Source organism: Pleurodeles waltl, chromosome 6 (genome assembly GCF_031143425.1).
Source record: "Pleurodeles waltl isolate 20211129_DDA chromosome 6, aPleWal1.hap1.20221129, whole genome shotgun sequence".
Classification (NCBI taxonomy): Eukaryota; Metazoa; Chordata; class Amphibia; order Caudata; family Salamandridae; genus Pleurodeles; species Pleurodeles waltl.
In genome coordinates, this window is record NC_090445.1 from 126000474 (window position 1) to 126017879 (window position 17406).

At 44.1% G+C, this 17406-nt stretch overlaps 1 protein-coding gene across 2 annotated transcripts in view; it reads right to left on the reverse strand.

Annotated features, from left to right (window-relative positions):
• The window catches only part of SKAP1 (src kinase associated phosphoprotein 1), a 1036580-nt gene that overhangs the window by 175248 nt on the left and 843926 nt on the right, over positions 1-17406 (reverse strand). For both annotated transcript variants that reach the window (XM_069237544.1, XM_069237543.1), the window contains exon 9: positions 205-375. In XM_069237544.1, coding sequence (XP_069093645.1) covers positions 205-375 — 171 coding nt within the window. The remainder of the gene's footprint in view (positions 1-204; positions 376-17406) is intronic.

The following is a 17406-nucleotide window of genomic DNA, read 5'->3' on the forward strand; positions in this document are numbered from 1 at the left end:
TCCTGTGGTAAGACTTCTTTGCAAAGGTTGCAAGCAAAGTGCCAATGTATAAATTCAGCTTCACGTTCATCGTGACCAAAAACACTGCTCAAAGATGCTCAATAAACAAAGCTTACTTCACAAGTTTAGGGCTTGGTGGTGTGATGTACAGATTTCTTTGAGAACAGATGTTCCTCCCACAACATTAACACAGCACAAACTCACCTGGCAGCACCTCATAGATATCCTCATCTGTCACTGGTTCGTCCTCCTCTACGCTGCCCGCAAGGTACCTGGCGGCTTTGTCGTGGGGTTGGGGTATAGAGCCAAAGCTGTCCACGTCATCGTAGGTCTTCTCTTCTTCATCTTCACATGGAATCGTGGATGAATTAAGGTCTACAAAAGAAGAACAGGTTAATTCTCTGCAATACTGGACCCCAAGAGGGCCAGAGATCTAATAATAATCTAGACCATTAACTCAGTGCAAAATACATTATCGGGGCACGCAGGCTCATCCACACCTGCTGTACTCACATTACTGACATCAGAAGGATGGGATGGAAAGGGGATTTATACACATGTGAATATCTCTGCAGAAGGCGATTTAACCTAATGAGCTAGTCCCTCAGATGTCCTGTAATATTCTTGTTTAAGTACAGTGTGAAAGAGAGGAAAGAGGGAGAGGGAAGGAAAATGAGAGGACAACCAGTGACAGCATCAGGGATCCAAAGGCACTTATATAAAACTATACTGCGTCATACGCCTTTCCACTCCGATCAGGTTACCCCACGCAGCAACTAACAGTGGACACCCGCATGTTAAAGTGGGAAACTAGTACTTTCTGATACCTAGGGATCCAAATGTACCATAACACACAAGATTTCTGACGGGACTCTTACCAGAGCCATAGCCTCCCTGCGCGCCCAGAAGACATTCTGGAGCACCCTACCTCTAACGTGTCAAGGAAGAATCACACTGTCGAAGATGGTGATGCTCCCATGCCTATTGCACGACCTCCATAACCTTCCAGTGCACATCCCATGGTCCACCTTCCGGTCACTACATGCTGCACTAGGTACCTCTATATGGAACAAGGGAAGGAGACGAGTGGCGTTGCGGAAGTTGCAGTTGCCTACAGATAAGGGTGGTCTGGAAGAACCCGATTTTGAGCATCATTATCTGGCAGCGCAGCTGCAGTGGCTTGCGAGATGGTTGGCAGGACCCCAGACGGAGGAACTGGGCCCGGCAGAAGTGTCCTGGGCACAAGCCTTGGTTGGCGGTGCACTGCTCTCACAGGCACGGCCTCCCCTTGGGTAACCAATTTGCTAGGTGTAGCCTGTGAAAACTACCAAAGGGGACTACGAATCATGCCTACGATCACACCATACTCCCCGGAAATTACACTGAATGCCAAAGCACCTTTTTGCCGGCGCTTGGACAGGAGGGAGTGGCAACATGGACTAAGGCCGGATTGGGGGCACCGGGGAACTTGAAGGTGCACTCCTTCCTTTTGCCTCACTGCAGGAGGATTAGGATTTACCAGTTGAACATTTCTTAGCTCCTGCCGGGCTGCTGGCTGAATTGGTGAGGTTGTGGGGTATTATGGTCTTGGAACCGGAGCAACATCCCCTGAGACACACCCTCCACATCATAGGAAATGGGCGAGGGCTATTTATCTGGCTTGTACGGAGATTGGCATACACTACACTCGACACATTCCAAGTGACACGTCAATGCTGGGAAAGAGATATAGGCCGTACCTTCGTGCCTAAAGAGCGGGAGAAAGCTCTACACTACCAAAGGAAGGTGTCTCGGAATGCAAAATTCCAATACATACAACACAACATACTAGACAGAGCCTACCTTACTCCCGCAAAACTGTGCAGCATATTCAGAACCTCCACTCCATGCCCCCGGTGCAGCGCACCACATGTAGATATGGCACACATGTTCGAGAACTGTCCAGTGACCAGAGACCTTTGCCAATGGGTGGTGGGGCCACTAATGGAAGTGACAGGCCGCAAATGGTTTCACACCATAGAAGGGGTGCTGCTGGGCACATTCAAACGAGCAAAAACAGAGGTGGCGACCACCCGATTCTTTGACCTGACGCTCCTCACTGTACAGTGCCCCATAGCTATGCACTGGAAACCAAGAACATATCATCTCGCTATATGCTGATGATATACTTGTCTACCTTAGGGACGGAGAGAAGGATCTCCCATGGGCACTGGGAGTGCTGGAGAACTATGGGAACATATCTGGACTTTGCCTCAACCGTAGCAAGACTTGCGTGTTCCCTATGGCTCCGGGCGGCGAACGCCCGACGACATGCCCTGGGGATATGATTTGGGCCCCTCGAACCTTTAAGTATTTGGGCATACAGGTGTTTCACGACAGGGCAGACTTGCGCGAGGGTAACCTGGGCAGAGCTCTACGATCTCTAAAGTCCTCAGTGGGGTTCTGGCGGTCGCTGAAATTAACGATAATGGCCGGAGTAGCATTGTCCAAAATGGTCATGCTGCCCCGGCTTCTATACTACTTCGCTAACCTGCCCCTTCTGATTCCAACAGCGTGGTTTCGTGAACTAAACACCCTACTCAGGGAACTTATATGGGATGATGGCCGTAGACGCACCTCGCTCCAGATACTATGCAGGCCAACTAACAAGGGGGGTCTAGGAGCACCAGATTTTGAAGCCTACTACCTGGCATCCCAGCTGCAATGGGTTGCCGGGTGGCTCACAGGTAAGGGTCACCTGGAGAGATACGCCGACCAAGTAGTGGAGGACATAAATCTGTTCATTGCTCGAATGACAAATAGGAAGCTTAATCCCCACATGCACAGCCTGATGACAAAAGTGGCGTCAGCATGTTGGAAGAGGTGCGTGAAAAGGGATGGCACTGTCCCCCCGTACTCTCCGGCCCTACCCCTGGCGGTACTTACGATCGAGGCTGGTGAGAGGAACCTGGGAGGCATGAGCCTCGGAACCTGGAGAAGAGCAGGAATAGAAACGGTGGGAGACCTGTTTCAGGAGGGAGTGTTGAGGTCTTTCACTAATCTTGTTGACAGTGGAGTCTCCCCGGGTCAGTTCCTTATGTATCATAAACTGATACATGTGCTGAAAACGCACTGGATCACGGTCAATGCGGAACCAGCTACCCACAGGGTGCTGCATCTCCTATTGACGTCAGGAGACGAGTCCCATCTGATATCTAAATTATACCGAGTTCAAGTTGAGGATGCACTAGATTCCCTGCGGCCACTGAGAGAGAGATGGGGGAGGACAGTCGGTAGGGAACCGTCAGATGCGGAATGGAACAGAGCTTTGGCTTACCCCCGGACCGTAGCTCGCAGCACGCGCCTGAGATATATACAATATAATTACCTCCACAGAACGTACCTCACCCCACATCGGCTAACAGTAATCTATGGGGGAGTTCCTAGGGTGTGCCCCAGATGTAAAAATGTAGACGCAAATTTTGACCACATGGTATGGACCTGTCCAGAAATCCAACTGGGGTGGGAAGAGGTGATGTCCGACCTATCGAGACTCCTTAATATGAACCTGACTCCGACCCCTGACAGATGTTTGATGGGCTTTGGGAATGGGTTGCCGCGGGGAAGAGTGGAGACCCGATTTCTGAGTCTGGCACTGGTATTATATAGGAGACAGATCACAAAGAACTGGAAGGCACAGTTTCGCCCCCCCCGGGTTGGGTGGAGACAAGACGTTACAACATGGGCTAGAGCCGAACTCCAGGTCCTGAAGAGCGAGGAGGGGAGGGGACTGCGTCGCCACCCTATAGCACAGAAATGGGAAGTAGCAATGACAAGCTGGGACAATATATTGAGAACAGCGGACGCAGACACTCCAACAGGAGTGGAGACTGGATAAACATAGGAAGGGAGGAAATGTTGCCTCGCCCTCTAGGACATGATAAGGGAAGACACGATAAGGCCGAGATTGAACAAAAGGTGGACAACAGGGGACCGAGCCCATGACATTGGTTAACAGACAGGCTGAACCCGGTAGACGCCCCACCCACCTGAAACCAAACAAGTCTATGAGTAATGACACCATACATACTGGAAAAGCCAAGAAATGGCATCCCCCTGCATTAGCAGCCTCCACCCCCTACTTTGCCATCGTGTTTAAGTTTAAGTTAATTAATGTTTGAAACGAGTTATAGGTGTTGTATAACAGCTAGCAAAACATGACTCTGCTACACTAGGCCAACTGGGCAACCCATACGAGAAGAAGCGCCACTGTTGTTCCATTCTTGCATACGTTTAAAGTATAAAGGTTATCGAATAATTAATGAAGTAGAACATTCAAACAATGTAGACAGTAGTGATATTAACACTGTTATGCACTAACACGAAGCAAACAAGATGGTGCTGTAAACATAATACTGTTTATTGAATGATAAAATGTTAATAAAAAAATATTTTTAAAAAAAAAAGCTATGCACTGGAAGGCACATACCCTCCCGCTCGTGGTGCAGCAATGCTTAAATGAGGTAGGGCTGAGGTGACTGCACTGTGGAGAGAAGAGGTTAGGGGACTATGCATGAACCCCATTGCTACCTGCTGGGACGACCTACTTACTGACCTACAGACATTTCAAGAAACACTTGTAGAATAGGTAAGGAGAGGTCCCCTCTGCTTCCTGCCCTTCTACTGGCTTGACTATTACCCTAAAGACCCCCTCAACTGGCAGATTTTAGACCTCATCCTCCATATACCAGAGTCCCACACACTGGAAAACCTGAATCTATATGTGATCCTGAGTGCGGGGGGAATAAGATGCTTAGCATGTTCTGCGTTAAAACACATTAACCAGCAGGGAATATAACGAGGGGTTCATGACTGGTGGCGCGGACTGAGTGGATGACCTGACCCGGGATGGCATGACTGTCACTGCTGTGTTCTGTGAAGTTCTAGTGTTACTGTTTAACCATTTATAATCTGAACCAGCGGCCCCCACACTATGCACCATCTGTCCACAATCTCTTTCAGGATGTACATATTGTTACCAATAAAGATAACATATTATGCATCATAATGGAAACTAATAAAATTGAGTCAAAGAAATAAAAAATAAAACTATACTATATCACCTACTAACCTGCCAAGTATAGAAATACTTGCACCTCAATAAGTTATGTCAATACATCTTTAGTGAATTGAAATGAAAAAGGGAGAGAGAGAGTGAGTGCAAGGGAGAGAGAGCGAGAGAGTGAGTGCAAGGGAGAGAGAGAGAGAGAGTGCAAGGCAGAGAGAGTGGCAGACAGACAAGAGAGAGGCAGAGAGGACATAGAGAGAGATAGTTTAAGGCAAAGAGTGAGAAATGGAGAGGGTTAAAGAGGCAGAGTTCGACCCCCTCCACACTTACTGACAAGTCTGCCCTATTGTAAAATCTGTTTTTGTTTTCCCGCAAACGTGTCAATGCGTATTGGAAACCAAAAAGACAAAGTCAGTCTGGTCAGGTTAGAACAAACATGCAAATGACCCTACTCTGTACTTCTAGCCGCACTTTAGCTTTGTAATGGGTTTAGCCCAGCAACGTGGCATTTAGTGTGTGATATTTGAAAATTACAGTTTGTAACATGTCCAAAAATCACTCTTAAATAAAGGGCCTGGTAGTGCATTGAGCAAGCTCTACCAACCAAGTATAATAAGCATTTTCAATGCAATAGGTCTCAGATTTGCTTGCGTTAGAGCTATTGGTTTTGTAAATTCATAACTGGACTTTTCTTGACACATAAATTAGTCAACCCTGCCTCATAATTAAGTCTTTTTCTGCCATATAATTCCAGTGGCCCTGCACATAACTAAAGCACTTTCATTTGCCTTCCTCCGCTATCTGCAGCCAAAAATGAAAAATGTTGCCATTTAGCATCCTAATTTAAATCTGCCACGCTAATTCCAAAAGAATACCACTTTCACCACCCCACCATCAGAGTTGTTGGTTGGCTAACACAATTCCCCCCAAAAAAGACACAAAACAGCCACAGAGGAGTAACAAGAGATATACACTTAGAAGGGTCACCCAAACATATCAAGAGTGTTCAAATAGTCATAGTGTAATAAGGATGTTAAATTGGCCTGAATTATGGTTGTAACTGTAATAAAGAAAGAGTATTGAAACATATACAATTATCATATAAACCTTTTTCAGAAATAAACTTTTGGCATTAGACTGTAATGCTCAAAACAGCGCCTAGAGGGCACCATAACAAGAATATAATTTCTAAGAAACATGGTCATGTAACCATATTGGTGGCTCCAGGAGGGGATAATCCCATTAAATAATACAGGAGAAAGTAATGAAGTTTAACCATATACTTAGCCCATAGAGGGTATTTTTAGGGCTAGCAGACCTACTGCAAAAATATTACAAACAAGGCCTTTAAAACAAAACTTCTTCCAGCTGTAAAACAAAAGTTGTAGCCATGAGAAAGCTTAAAAGACAGTGAATGGTGGGAGGGGTTACTATTTTGGGGTCCCCACTAACCTAGTGTGGGCACCCAGAGATGATGTAGACAGAAAGAGCGTTTTGAAGGTGGTCCCATTGTCCTAGGACCACTGCAGGCTGATTTATGAGCAAAAATGTTTTGTAAAAATAGAGGCCTGCAAAGCATTATGGGTTGAGTTTTTGTGCGCAATTAGTATAGTATGTTGACTGCAATGCTCAGAAAAGCCCCTAGAGGACAACACAATAAAAATAGCGTTTGGACGAAACATGGTCATGTAACCATGCAGTCAGCCTTTAGAGAGCATAACCACATAAATAAAGAATGTTAGAAAGTAATGCAGTATAAGTATATATTTAGCCTCTAGAGGACATAGTGCATTACAAATTTTCAAGGCTAACAGAACTATTACAATGATATTACAAACAAAACCTATAAAACATAACTTCTCTCCACTGTAAAACAAACGTTCCAGCCATGAGAAAACGTTAAAAAAAATAATGAATGGTGCTAGGGTTTTATTTTGTAGTCCCCACTAACATAGTGTGGGGACCCAGAGATGATGTAGACAGAAAGAGCACATTGGGGTCAATGTTTTGAAGGTGGTCATATTGTCCTAGGACCACCACAGGCTGAGTTATGAGCAACATTGTTTTGTAAAATTAATGCTCTGCAAAGCATTATGTGGCAAGTTTCCGTGCCAGGACTATTTTAATCTGTTGATGTGACTTTAATACTTGGGACATCCCCTAAAGAACCACACAACGAAAAAAGTATTTGTAAGAACCATGGTCATGTAACTGTAGAGTTAGCCCCTAGAGAGCATAACCACACAAAAAGTGGCAGAAAGATTTGCTGTGCAAGCATATATTTAGCGCCTAGAGGGCATAGTACATTACACATATTCAGGACTAACTGGCCTATAACAATTAAATTACAATGAATGCCCTTAAAACATAACCTACTCTCAGCTGTAAAACAAACGTTCTGGCCATGAGAAAGATTAAACGGATACTGAATGGTGGGAGGGGTTATTATTTTGTGGAGACCCAAAGAGGTAAACAGAAAGAACACGCTGTTTATGTTTTTGATGGTGGTCCCATTGTCCTAGGACCTCCACAGGCTGAGTTATGAGCAAAAATGTTTTGAAAAAAGAATGCTTGCAAAGCATTATGGGACGTATTTTCAGAGTTTTCAAGAAATTGCTCTGATTAGGTAACTGTGAACAATATGGCCAGGGATCTAATACCCCCAATCGAGTTCATGCTGTTGTGCCTGTTCGCGATGTGAGCACCATGGTTGCCATAGGGGAGAGACAAAAGAAATAGTTTGCTCATGTTGAAGTATATTGGCAATGGAGTAATAATACATGTAGGAGGGGCAGTTTGCAAGGCGCGACAAAAACAGCCTTAAAGCAGGACAAATGTAAAGCAATTACCAATGACATCTAGTGATTTTTGAAGGGAAAGCCCATCAATGAGTTAAATAAAGTGATGGGCTGAGGTGAGCATGGTTAAAAGCCCACAATACTTATAACAGGTCAAAGCGCTTGTGTGCTCGACCTACAAAATTATTAAGAAACAGTTTCCATCAGTTTGTGTTTAAGCATCGACATTGGTGGGCTGCAGCCTTATGGCCACTTTCATTCCCCAGCAGCAATGCTTGGAAGGAAGGAAGGATGCACAGGGTTTTGTTAATGCTGAACCTATCCAGTGTTACACATCTCAAAACCTTAAAATGATGGCTAGGTTCAGAGAAGAAGGCTTCTCCAACACTAATTTGAATACTAATCTAACCCGGATGATGCTTGTCTAGTTCACAGTAGGAGGCCGTCCAATTCGAGGAATCCTTGTTTAAAATCAGAAAAGGAAGCTTCTGCCTCTCCAGGAAGCAGGATCACTCAATTCAGAAAAAGAGGCTTTCTTAAATTGAAGGAGCTTTTACACACCTGGAGAAAAAAGACTCAAACTACTCACCAACTTCATAGAAGGATCTTTGCCCAACTTAAGAGAAAAGAAATGCGATAACTTGGAGAATAGGTTCACCTGGCTCTGACGAGGAAGACCTTAGCTAAGAAAATTAAGATCATAGCATGTGGCAGCTAATCCATTGACAGATAGTGTGGGACATTAGTCTGGGTGGATTGTTGGTGGCGGAATGTGGAATATAACGGGGCAGGGAATCTGAGTGTGTTGTCGGGGACACAGCAGTTGGTTTTGAGAGCTTTGCTCTTGGACGTGCCTGCACTGCTCCTTTACTAACTCACTTCTTGAAGTAAAGTTGTTTCCTGGACCTACCTGTGTGGATCTTCTTTTCTTTAACAAACAACTTGTTTAAGTTTGATAAGGAGACATGTCCACCTCAGAGCAAGATACCCGTCCGCCACGGATGGACAGGACACGTGTGCACACACACACACACACAGTTGTGCTACACTGAACAGGGCTTCAGAGTATGAAAAAACACTTTGTTTCTTCTCTGTCTGGTAGTATTTTGTTTGTCATCAAAGAAGTTCTAGATTTTATGCTTGTTTTGAATAGCTAGGAGAAACACAAGAAACAATGCTGTCATGATATTGACATTTCGTTGGTGGTGGCAGCTTAAATGGAGACTCAAAGCTTATCGAAACTTGTCTGTTTCTTGTTACACTAAATAAACTCCCCTTCTTAATTGAATCAAAGCACTGCATATTACTGGTATAGGTGTGTCAGACCCTGTTTGAGCAAAAACAACAAGGTGATGGATGGAATGCTTGGATCAATCTCAACCACGGACAATCACTATCCCAATCCATCTTTGTTTTTGCCAACCATGCCACCACAGTTTGGACCCAGCCATATGCAAATTAGTCTTGACCCTGCTACTCATGGAAACAGTCTAGCCCAAACTGCTAAGCCAGGACCTCCCTGAACTGTAACACAAGCAACCTAAGACCGGTTTCACCCTAGTTAGGGCTCTTCAGCCAGACAGAGCTTGGTTCCAGTGGCACAGTGAGCCCAGGACCTACGTCTTGGCATAGCCGATGCACTTAGGGCAGCAAATGCAAAAACAACAAAGTGGTAGACTGGGGTGAAACTGGACCTGGGATGCTTGTGTTCCGGTTCAAGAAGTATGTGGCTCGGCAGTTCGGGCTGGACTGTTCTGATTGGAGCAGAGTCAAGACTGATTTGCATATAGCTGGGTCCAAACTGAGGTGACATGGTGTGCAAAATAAAGATGGATTGGGATGTGGCCTGAGTAATTACCAGTGTCTGAGATTAAGTCAAGCATTCCACCCATCACTTTTTTATATGCTGTAGTGTGAGACCTTTTGCTGGCACACACTCCATCACTAGGGTTCCTCCGAGCAAAGTTACAACTATGGCACAGACCTGGCATTGGTACAGATCACTATTATTTACCCCAAAAGGTTAAATATATGTCAGTTCAATGGTCTTAAGCCAGCAAATTCCAATGGCAATGGTTAGCATTCTAGCATCAAACATCCTTTTTGCTTGTTAGGCCGAGTCTCCCAAACATTACTGGTACTAATACACAGTTGGGGGAGAATACACTATAGGACTCCAGTTCCTCTTACAATCCAAAACACTAATAAGATACGGGGAAACCCCAAATCATTAACGGTACACCACAGTGACTGGCCAACACACGTGAGATCCCCACTGTCGAGAAGTTATATAATACACAGAGACACATTTTTATTTGCTCCTACTTGTGACTAACAATCTACTGATGTTTGGTGGCTCTCAGAATATCTAATAGGGGGAGATTTGTGACCTCTGGCAAAAATCCAACTCAAGAGGTTTTTAGGTACCTCAACTTCTCCCTCACAGACCTTGTATCTTTTCATGTGGTAGGACAAAACACAGAAAAATCTGATAGCTGAAAAATAAGCATTTGTGAGACAGGAACAGAATGTCAGCCCCTTCACTTGTTATTAGTGTGGGTACCCTGATCATAAATGAAGGCTGCAATATGCCATAATTAACATAGGACCGCCATTCCCCACTTAGTTATTAGTCTTAGGGCCTCATTATGACCTTGCCGTAAGGGATTACTCCATCACAAACATGACGGACATCTCGTCCGCCATCTTACAAGTTCCATAGGATATAATAAAACTTGTAATAAGGTGAGCGGGATATCCATATTGTTTGTTACGGAGTAACTCCCTCCGCCAAGGTCGTAATCAGTCCCTTAGTCTGGTTAGTAGAACTTTTTCACTGAAAAAGACCTGCACCTGACTGTGTAATTTGTCCTACGTAGTTACCTCTAAATCTTCAAGTGTTTAACCTGCTGTCTTTGTGCTCATAAATTGTGTAGTAAATTATCTAAATCCCTCCTCCTATTGTACAACTTTCTACTAAGAACAAATTACTCTTCTTCACCATTAGGACGGGCTTCTGGCTTTTTCACCATATTCTTTACAACCACGACTTTTTTTTTTCTTTTTACTCAACTTCTCTATTTTTCAGTCACTTAAAAAAAAAAAAAAACGAACTCTTTATTTGAAAATTAAAATTATGGTTGTTGCTGCCTTCTATTGACTACTATCACTAAGCATAAATGTCCTGATATCGGGGTGGGTTTTTATTTGCCCTTCTTTCCTCCTCCAAATGCCAAGCTTACCGTGCTCCTTATACAGCTATATTTTTTTTTATCTTGTCCGCTCAGAAAGCTTCACTCTTCATGTACTGTCCTACGTTTCTCAGGTTGATGCATCACCAGCCAAGATCTGTATGCGTAACACCTTAATGTATTGTGTCATGCTACTATGAAGCTTACAAATGTTTTCCTTGTGTGCTCCAAAACCTTCACCCTTCATGTATTGTCCTACTTTTCTCAGGTTGATGCACTCACCGGTCAATATCTGTTTGTTTAATACCTTGGTATATTGTATTATGCTACTATGAAGCTTACAAATATGTTGCCTCCCTTGAAGACCCGACTAAGAGGAGTTCATGATATATAAGGCACTTCATTATTTACATCACTGTTGTTATTTAGTGCACCTAAAGTGTTGGGGTGCCCAATCTTCAGACACATGTGTCGCGCCAAAAGAACTCTTTCGCGAATGAAGATGCAGGCAAATTTAAGTTGGCTGGTGCCCATGCACCTAATCGTGAGTTACGGGGTGTCTTGGTACCCCTGCACTCTCTGGGCATCAGAAAAGACCTCAAACATAATCATTGTCACTCGCTCGAACATCCATTGCAATATTAATTCCCCCACAGCTCATCTTCCAAGGAAACCTGTTTCAACCAGTGCTACATTTCAACCTCTCTTCCCTTCTTTCACTTCTTTCACAGATTCAGTGTTCCTGCCCTGCACCTTTATGAGTAAAAAGGATTCCTGCAATGGCAAAGAGGAGCAGGCTTTGCAAAGCTTGCCCAATGTTTAGTACTGCCGCCATCCATTTAATAGGAAACCGCTGACATCATTTTTATGTCATCTTATGTAATATTGTAATTATGCTGCTCCATTGTTTTCTACTTAATTATTAAACACCATATATTTACCATATGCTCCATATTTTACAGGCTTTAACAAAAATGTTTTTAGCTCACGTGATGTGACACAGTTGTAGACACTGATTACGGTACTCCAGTGTTTACTGTCCTAGGGGGTCGCCCAAAAATTACTTATGTCCCCAGTTGATGTCCGTCTCACGAAAGAAAACGATACATGCTTAAGTGTAAATCAGAGTGGGAAAAATGAATCATTCTCTTTCATTATTCCTGCAAATTCATGTCACATCAAAGACACACTCCACAAAGCAGCAGTTACTTCAAGAGGCCACTCAGAGTACAACAAATGCAATACAGTTTACTACTTCTTTTAACATCTTAAATGCTGGCCTTCCACCAGCCACCACTCCCCCCACTGCTGATCTCTTTTTTGCTATCTGCAGTAGTTTTCAGCTTAGGGTGTTCAGACCTTTTTTTTCCAAATGAGGTTTCCATGCCAAATGTGTGTTCTTTTTTCTAACATACTGGGGATTCTAAAAGTACTCAAGGTTTGTGGATTTCCCTGGAGGGGTCTGATAAAATGGGCAAAATATACCTAAAGTTTGAGGTTTTGGATAAATGGGTCTCTCTTTTCCTAAATATGGCATCAATGAACGATTTGCTGTGCTAAAGTTACCATCTTCCTAGCTTTAAGAAACACATCCGCTGGACCCTTCTGATTGTGTGGATACATAGGGTTTGTACATTCTCCAAGAACCCAAGGTACACACATCCAGCAACTGAGCTGCACCTACAATGGTTTTTCTTTGTGTACCTAGCATACACCAGTTCTTTTTTTTTTAAATATGTGCACTGAAAAATGGGAATCATGGACACCTATGTATTTCTAAAATGGACACAAGATATGGAGTTAGGAGCAGTGGATATTTGTACATCTCTGAATTTGTGGGTACCCATAATAGATATGTGTTATGGGTTATTTTTCAAAATTTATTTTTCTTACCCACTGGCGTACATCTGAAAAGGACAAATGCAGTGATTGGTAATAACGCAATCTACTATTCTGTGCTCTCACATGTCTTCTGATAAAATGGTACCTCACTTGTGTGGGTAGGTTTAGTGCACAACACAGGAAACAGCCCAAAACGCAACATGGATACATCACATTTTCCACTCCAAACTGACCCTCTTTTTGCAAATATATGGCTCTCACCAGGTTTTGTCACCCAGAATCCCTTACAAACCTTAAACGTCGAATTAAAAAAAAAAAACACTCTTTCCTCACATTTCTCTGATGGCAAGGTCTGGAATCTGCAGGGAGCTACAGATTTCCTACCACCCTGAGTTACAATATGTCACCTGATAAAAATAGTGCCTTACTTCGGTGGGCCAAGGGATCATGACACAAAAGGCGCTAAAGCACTTCATTGGTAGATAAGAAACGGGGGTAGCTGCAGTATGTAGGCCATGCTGTAGCACCAACCATGCAAACCTACGAACCACATACATTTTTCAAAATTAGACAACCAGGGGATTCCAGGGTGGTGTGTCTTGCATGGATCCCACAAGGGTTCCCTTCTCACATTGCCCTACAAACTTCAAACTTTGCACCAAATCACACATTTTCCTTATATTTTTGTGATGGAGACTTCTGGAATCTGCAGGAAGCCACAAAATTGCTACCACCCAGCGTTATCCCAGTTGTGATGCACCACTTGTCTTACTGGGCCTAGTGCACACATCAGGAATTGACCAAACAAAGCTCAATTACATACTTTGCAAGGGGCATCCCAAAATGCCTGGTGTCTAGTAGGCTTTCTGCCCTCTCCTCCATGGGGGTCAGATATGGGGTAACCTCCCCAATTGAGACAAACTTCCTATCTGCCTCTGGGGAGAGACAGAAAGACGCTACTGCCTCTTCTGGGGTGTCTGGTAAGGTCTGAAGCCTCCACCACCTCTTTTTGTTTGTTTTTGTGCCATTTTGAAATCCCTAGTGTTTACTGTGCTTTCTGGCTCACTCCGCCAATGCCCCCACCCCTGCGGTAGGGCAGATTGCAGGTGAATACCCCTATCCATTCCCTCGGGGAGGGGGACATCTATTGGGCCCTGGGGTGGGGAGAGCACAGACCTATGCCCAAGGAGGCCCTTCCCCCCAAAACAATACTGCATGAATGCAGTCCCTCGTGCATAGTGGGCTTTCTGCACCTCCTCACCCCTACCCCCGTGTAAGCACATTGGGATAATGGCCCCCATCCAACTGCAGTGGGCAGACCACGATGTTTTCCCCTGGTATCTAGTGGACTTTCTTGCCTTCAGGGGCAGATTGGGGGTAATCTTCCCCCATCCACCACTCGGGGGCCAGAAAGAGTGTTTGTGTCCTTTCTGGGGTGGGGTATGGCCATGCCCATGGTGGGCAACCTCGAACCCTATTTTTTTTTTTTTCCAAATATACCCTGGTGTCCAGTGGGCTTTCTGCTCCACCCCCAGGGAGGCAGATGGGGGTAATCCAGATCTGGGCAGGGAGGGGGGGGGGCAAAAAGACTGTTCAATGTATAACAGGGGTGGGGTATGGCCATGCCCTTGGTGGGCAACCTCCAACCCTATGTTTATTTTTTTTAAATATACCCTGGTGTCTAGTGGGATTTCTGATCCCCCCCCCCACCCAAGGAGGCAGATTGCAGAGGGAGGGGGGGGGGGATAATCCACCATCTGGGACAAAAAGACTGTTCAATGTATATCAGGTGTGTGGGCAAGGCCATGCCCTGGTGGGTAGCCACAACCTCTATATTTTAATAGAAATAAAACCCTGACGGGTAGTGGGCTTTCTGCACCCCTCCTCAGAGGGTAGATCAGGGTTAATTGCTCCCATCTTCCTCACGGGGACAGAAAGATGGCTGCATGTATAATGCTTACCAGTGGGGTTGGGGTAGACTTTAAAATTTTCAGGGGGGAGCGCAAGCCCTTGGTTTGTCCCTGGGGCCAAGGGGGTGGATCCCTGCTTGGGGATCACTCTCCTGTGACAATTGCCAAGCAGGGATCCACTGGGATCTTCCCTTTCCAACTATACCTCTCCCATAAGAATCAGTGGTCAGAGGCTGAGTTATGCCCCAGAGCAATGATTCAGTGAAAGTGAAATAAGCCCTTTGCCTATTTTTACTTTCATTTTTGTAATGCAAAGATGTCAGCGCACCCTGCAAGCTAATCGTCATTACAAACAAAAACAAGAGTTCATGCCCCTCGGGATGCTCTTCCTGGGCAGCCCAAGCCTGCGAGGGAAACAAAGAGGAAGCCCCCTGGTGGAAAGCACCTGAGGGGCCTTTCTAAGTCTCCCCAGTGTGGTCCAGTGGGCGACAGATGCACTAGGTAGGAAGTAGCCGACAGCCTCATTTTGAGGGCTAAGGTCTGATGTTTTGAACCTTGTAGTGTCTTCTATCCAGGCACATACATTATACATATTTGAATGTACAATACTGCCCTGCAGAGCTCTTTCTTAATAGAAACAGGTGCATCCGGAGACCTGTGCTGTGAGAGTAATCTCAAAAGTGAAGACAAACTCTGACCCATAGCTGGGATATACAAATTAAGAGATACGCTTTTTCTTATAAGAACTGTGCACTCAGACTAGTTTCTGGTGAGAGCAGCACTCTTGGAGGTAGAAGGACCGGTGTCAGTACAGCAGTATTCGTGAGCTTCCATGCAACAAAATATCTTCTTTTTTTGTGAGTAGCATTTTATTATGATCTGGGGAATATCTCCATAGCATTTGTGATCCCTTTTGTATTAATTTGTACTACAATTACTAAAAAGTGAGATACTGCATCCACAGAATGTGCCACAGAATGCTACATCATCTTCCATTTTTGCTGTATAATTTAGACAACACTGCACGTAAGTTTAGCTCCCACAGGCACATAATTGTCAAAAGCCTTCACACCACCTTCCACCTTCTCACAGCTACTACTGGAGTGCTGAGGAGGCTATGATGTCTTTGTTATCTGTATCACACATAGTGATTTGAATGCTGGGTTATTAAGAAGGCTTCAGAACAGCTAAGGTGTTATATTTTAAATGATGTTCTACATTGTGATTTTTTGCTTCTGGTTGAAATGAAATTTAGAATGCCATATTGAACTTCATTTAAAAAAATATATATTTAATTGCCATTTTACCCAGGTGACGTATCCAGGGAATATGTTGTCATATAACATTCTTATTGATTGATATGGAAATAAATGATTAAACCAATAAAGGCAACTACAACATAACACTACTTGCGCCATCCCACTGTGTTGCTCAATTCTTTAGCTAGTTAATTGTTCAGTGTAGGAAATTTGCTCTTTCTGCATAGTCACTCCAGATGTTTCACCTTTTGCTGGACCTTATATTTTTGCTGGATGTAAAACTCTGCGCACTCTTCTTCTGCTAACCAGTGATAAAGTGTCTGTGCCTTCCTTTCCAACGTGGTGAAATTGACATAACCCTGACTGGCAGGTCAGCAGTATATGACACAAAGGGTACCCAGTACCTGCCAGTTAAATGTCACTAGTTGACTGAAGCACCCATTGTGCCATCCACTACAGTGACACTGCAAACATGAGTGCAGGCCTACCATTTGTAGCCTAGCTGTTGCAGGTTTGAACAGCAATTCCACAGGTCAAATTAACCCCTTTTGACATGTCAAAACTTCCTACTAAATAATTATGAGTCACCTCTAAATATAGGACATCTAGGAATGTGATGGTAAACATGTTCTTGTAGTAAAAAACCTAAAAGGCTATTTTCACTGTAGCAAGGCTGACTGTTCCATAGGAAAACACTGGATTCCATTCTAGCATTTAACAATGCTAATGTTGGTTAGGAAACAGCTACAAAAATAAGTAAACAGCTATTTTTGATGGTTATTACAATCAATTTAATGTTGAAGTTGCATTTTTGCTAATCATTAAAGAAAATGTACTTTTCCTTGCATTAAGCCTCTGCAAGCCCATTTGCATTTGTTTGCCCACTTTTTACCAGCCAGTAATTATCATTTGGAGAGTGTGACAACTGCTCTGAGCATTGAACAAACACCCAGGTTTGAAGAGGAGGAGGAGTTTTATCTGAACAAGATGACAAGTGAGAGTGGGCCCCAAGAACTGGATTAGATTCAAAGAGGCCTCTTCACAGGCAAGTGGTAGGTGACACCTGGGCAGGGCCCTGCCTTTGACCAACCAGCCAGAGATGCTCCAATCACAGCTGGCTTTTTGTTTTGCATTACAGTGTCAAATCCTGCTGGAGTGCTCAATCCTGCCTGACAGGTCTGCTGCTACATATAGTACTAGTGACACACTTGAAAGGACAATTCTTGTGTATTCACTATCTGGTTGCTTGAAAACCATTCTCTGTTCTACCAGACAATTCTTGTGTATTCATTATCTGGTTGCTTGAAAACCATGCTCTGTTCTACCAGACAATTCTTGTGTATTCATTATCTGGTTGCT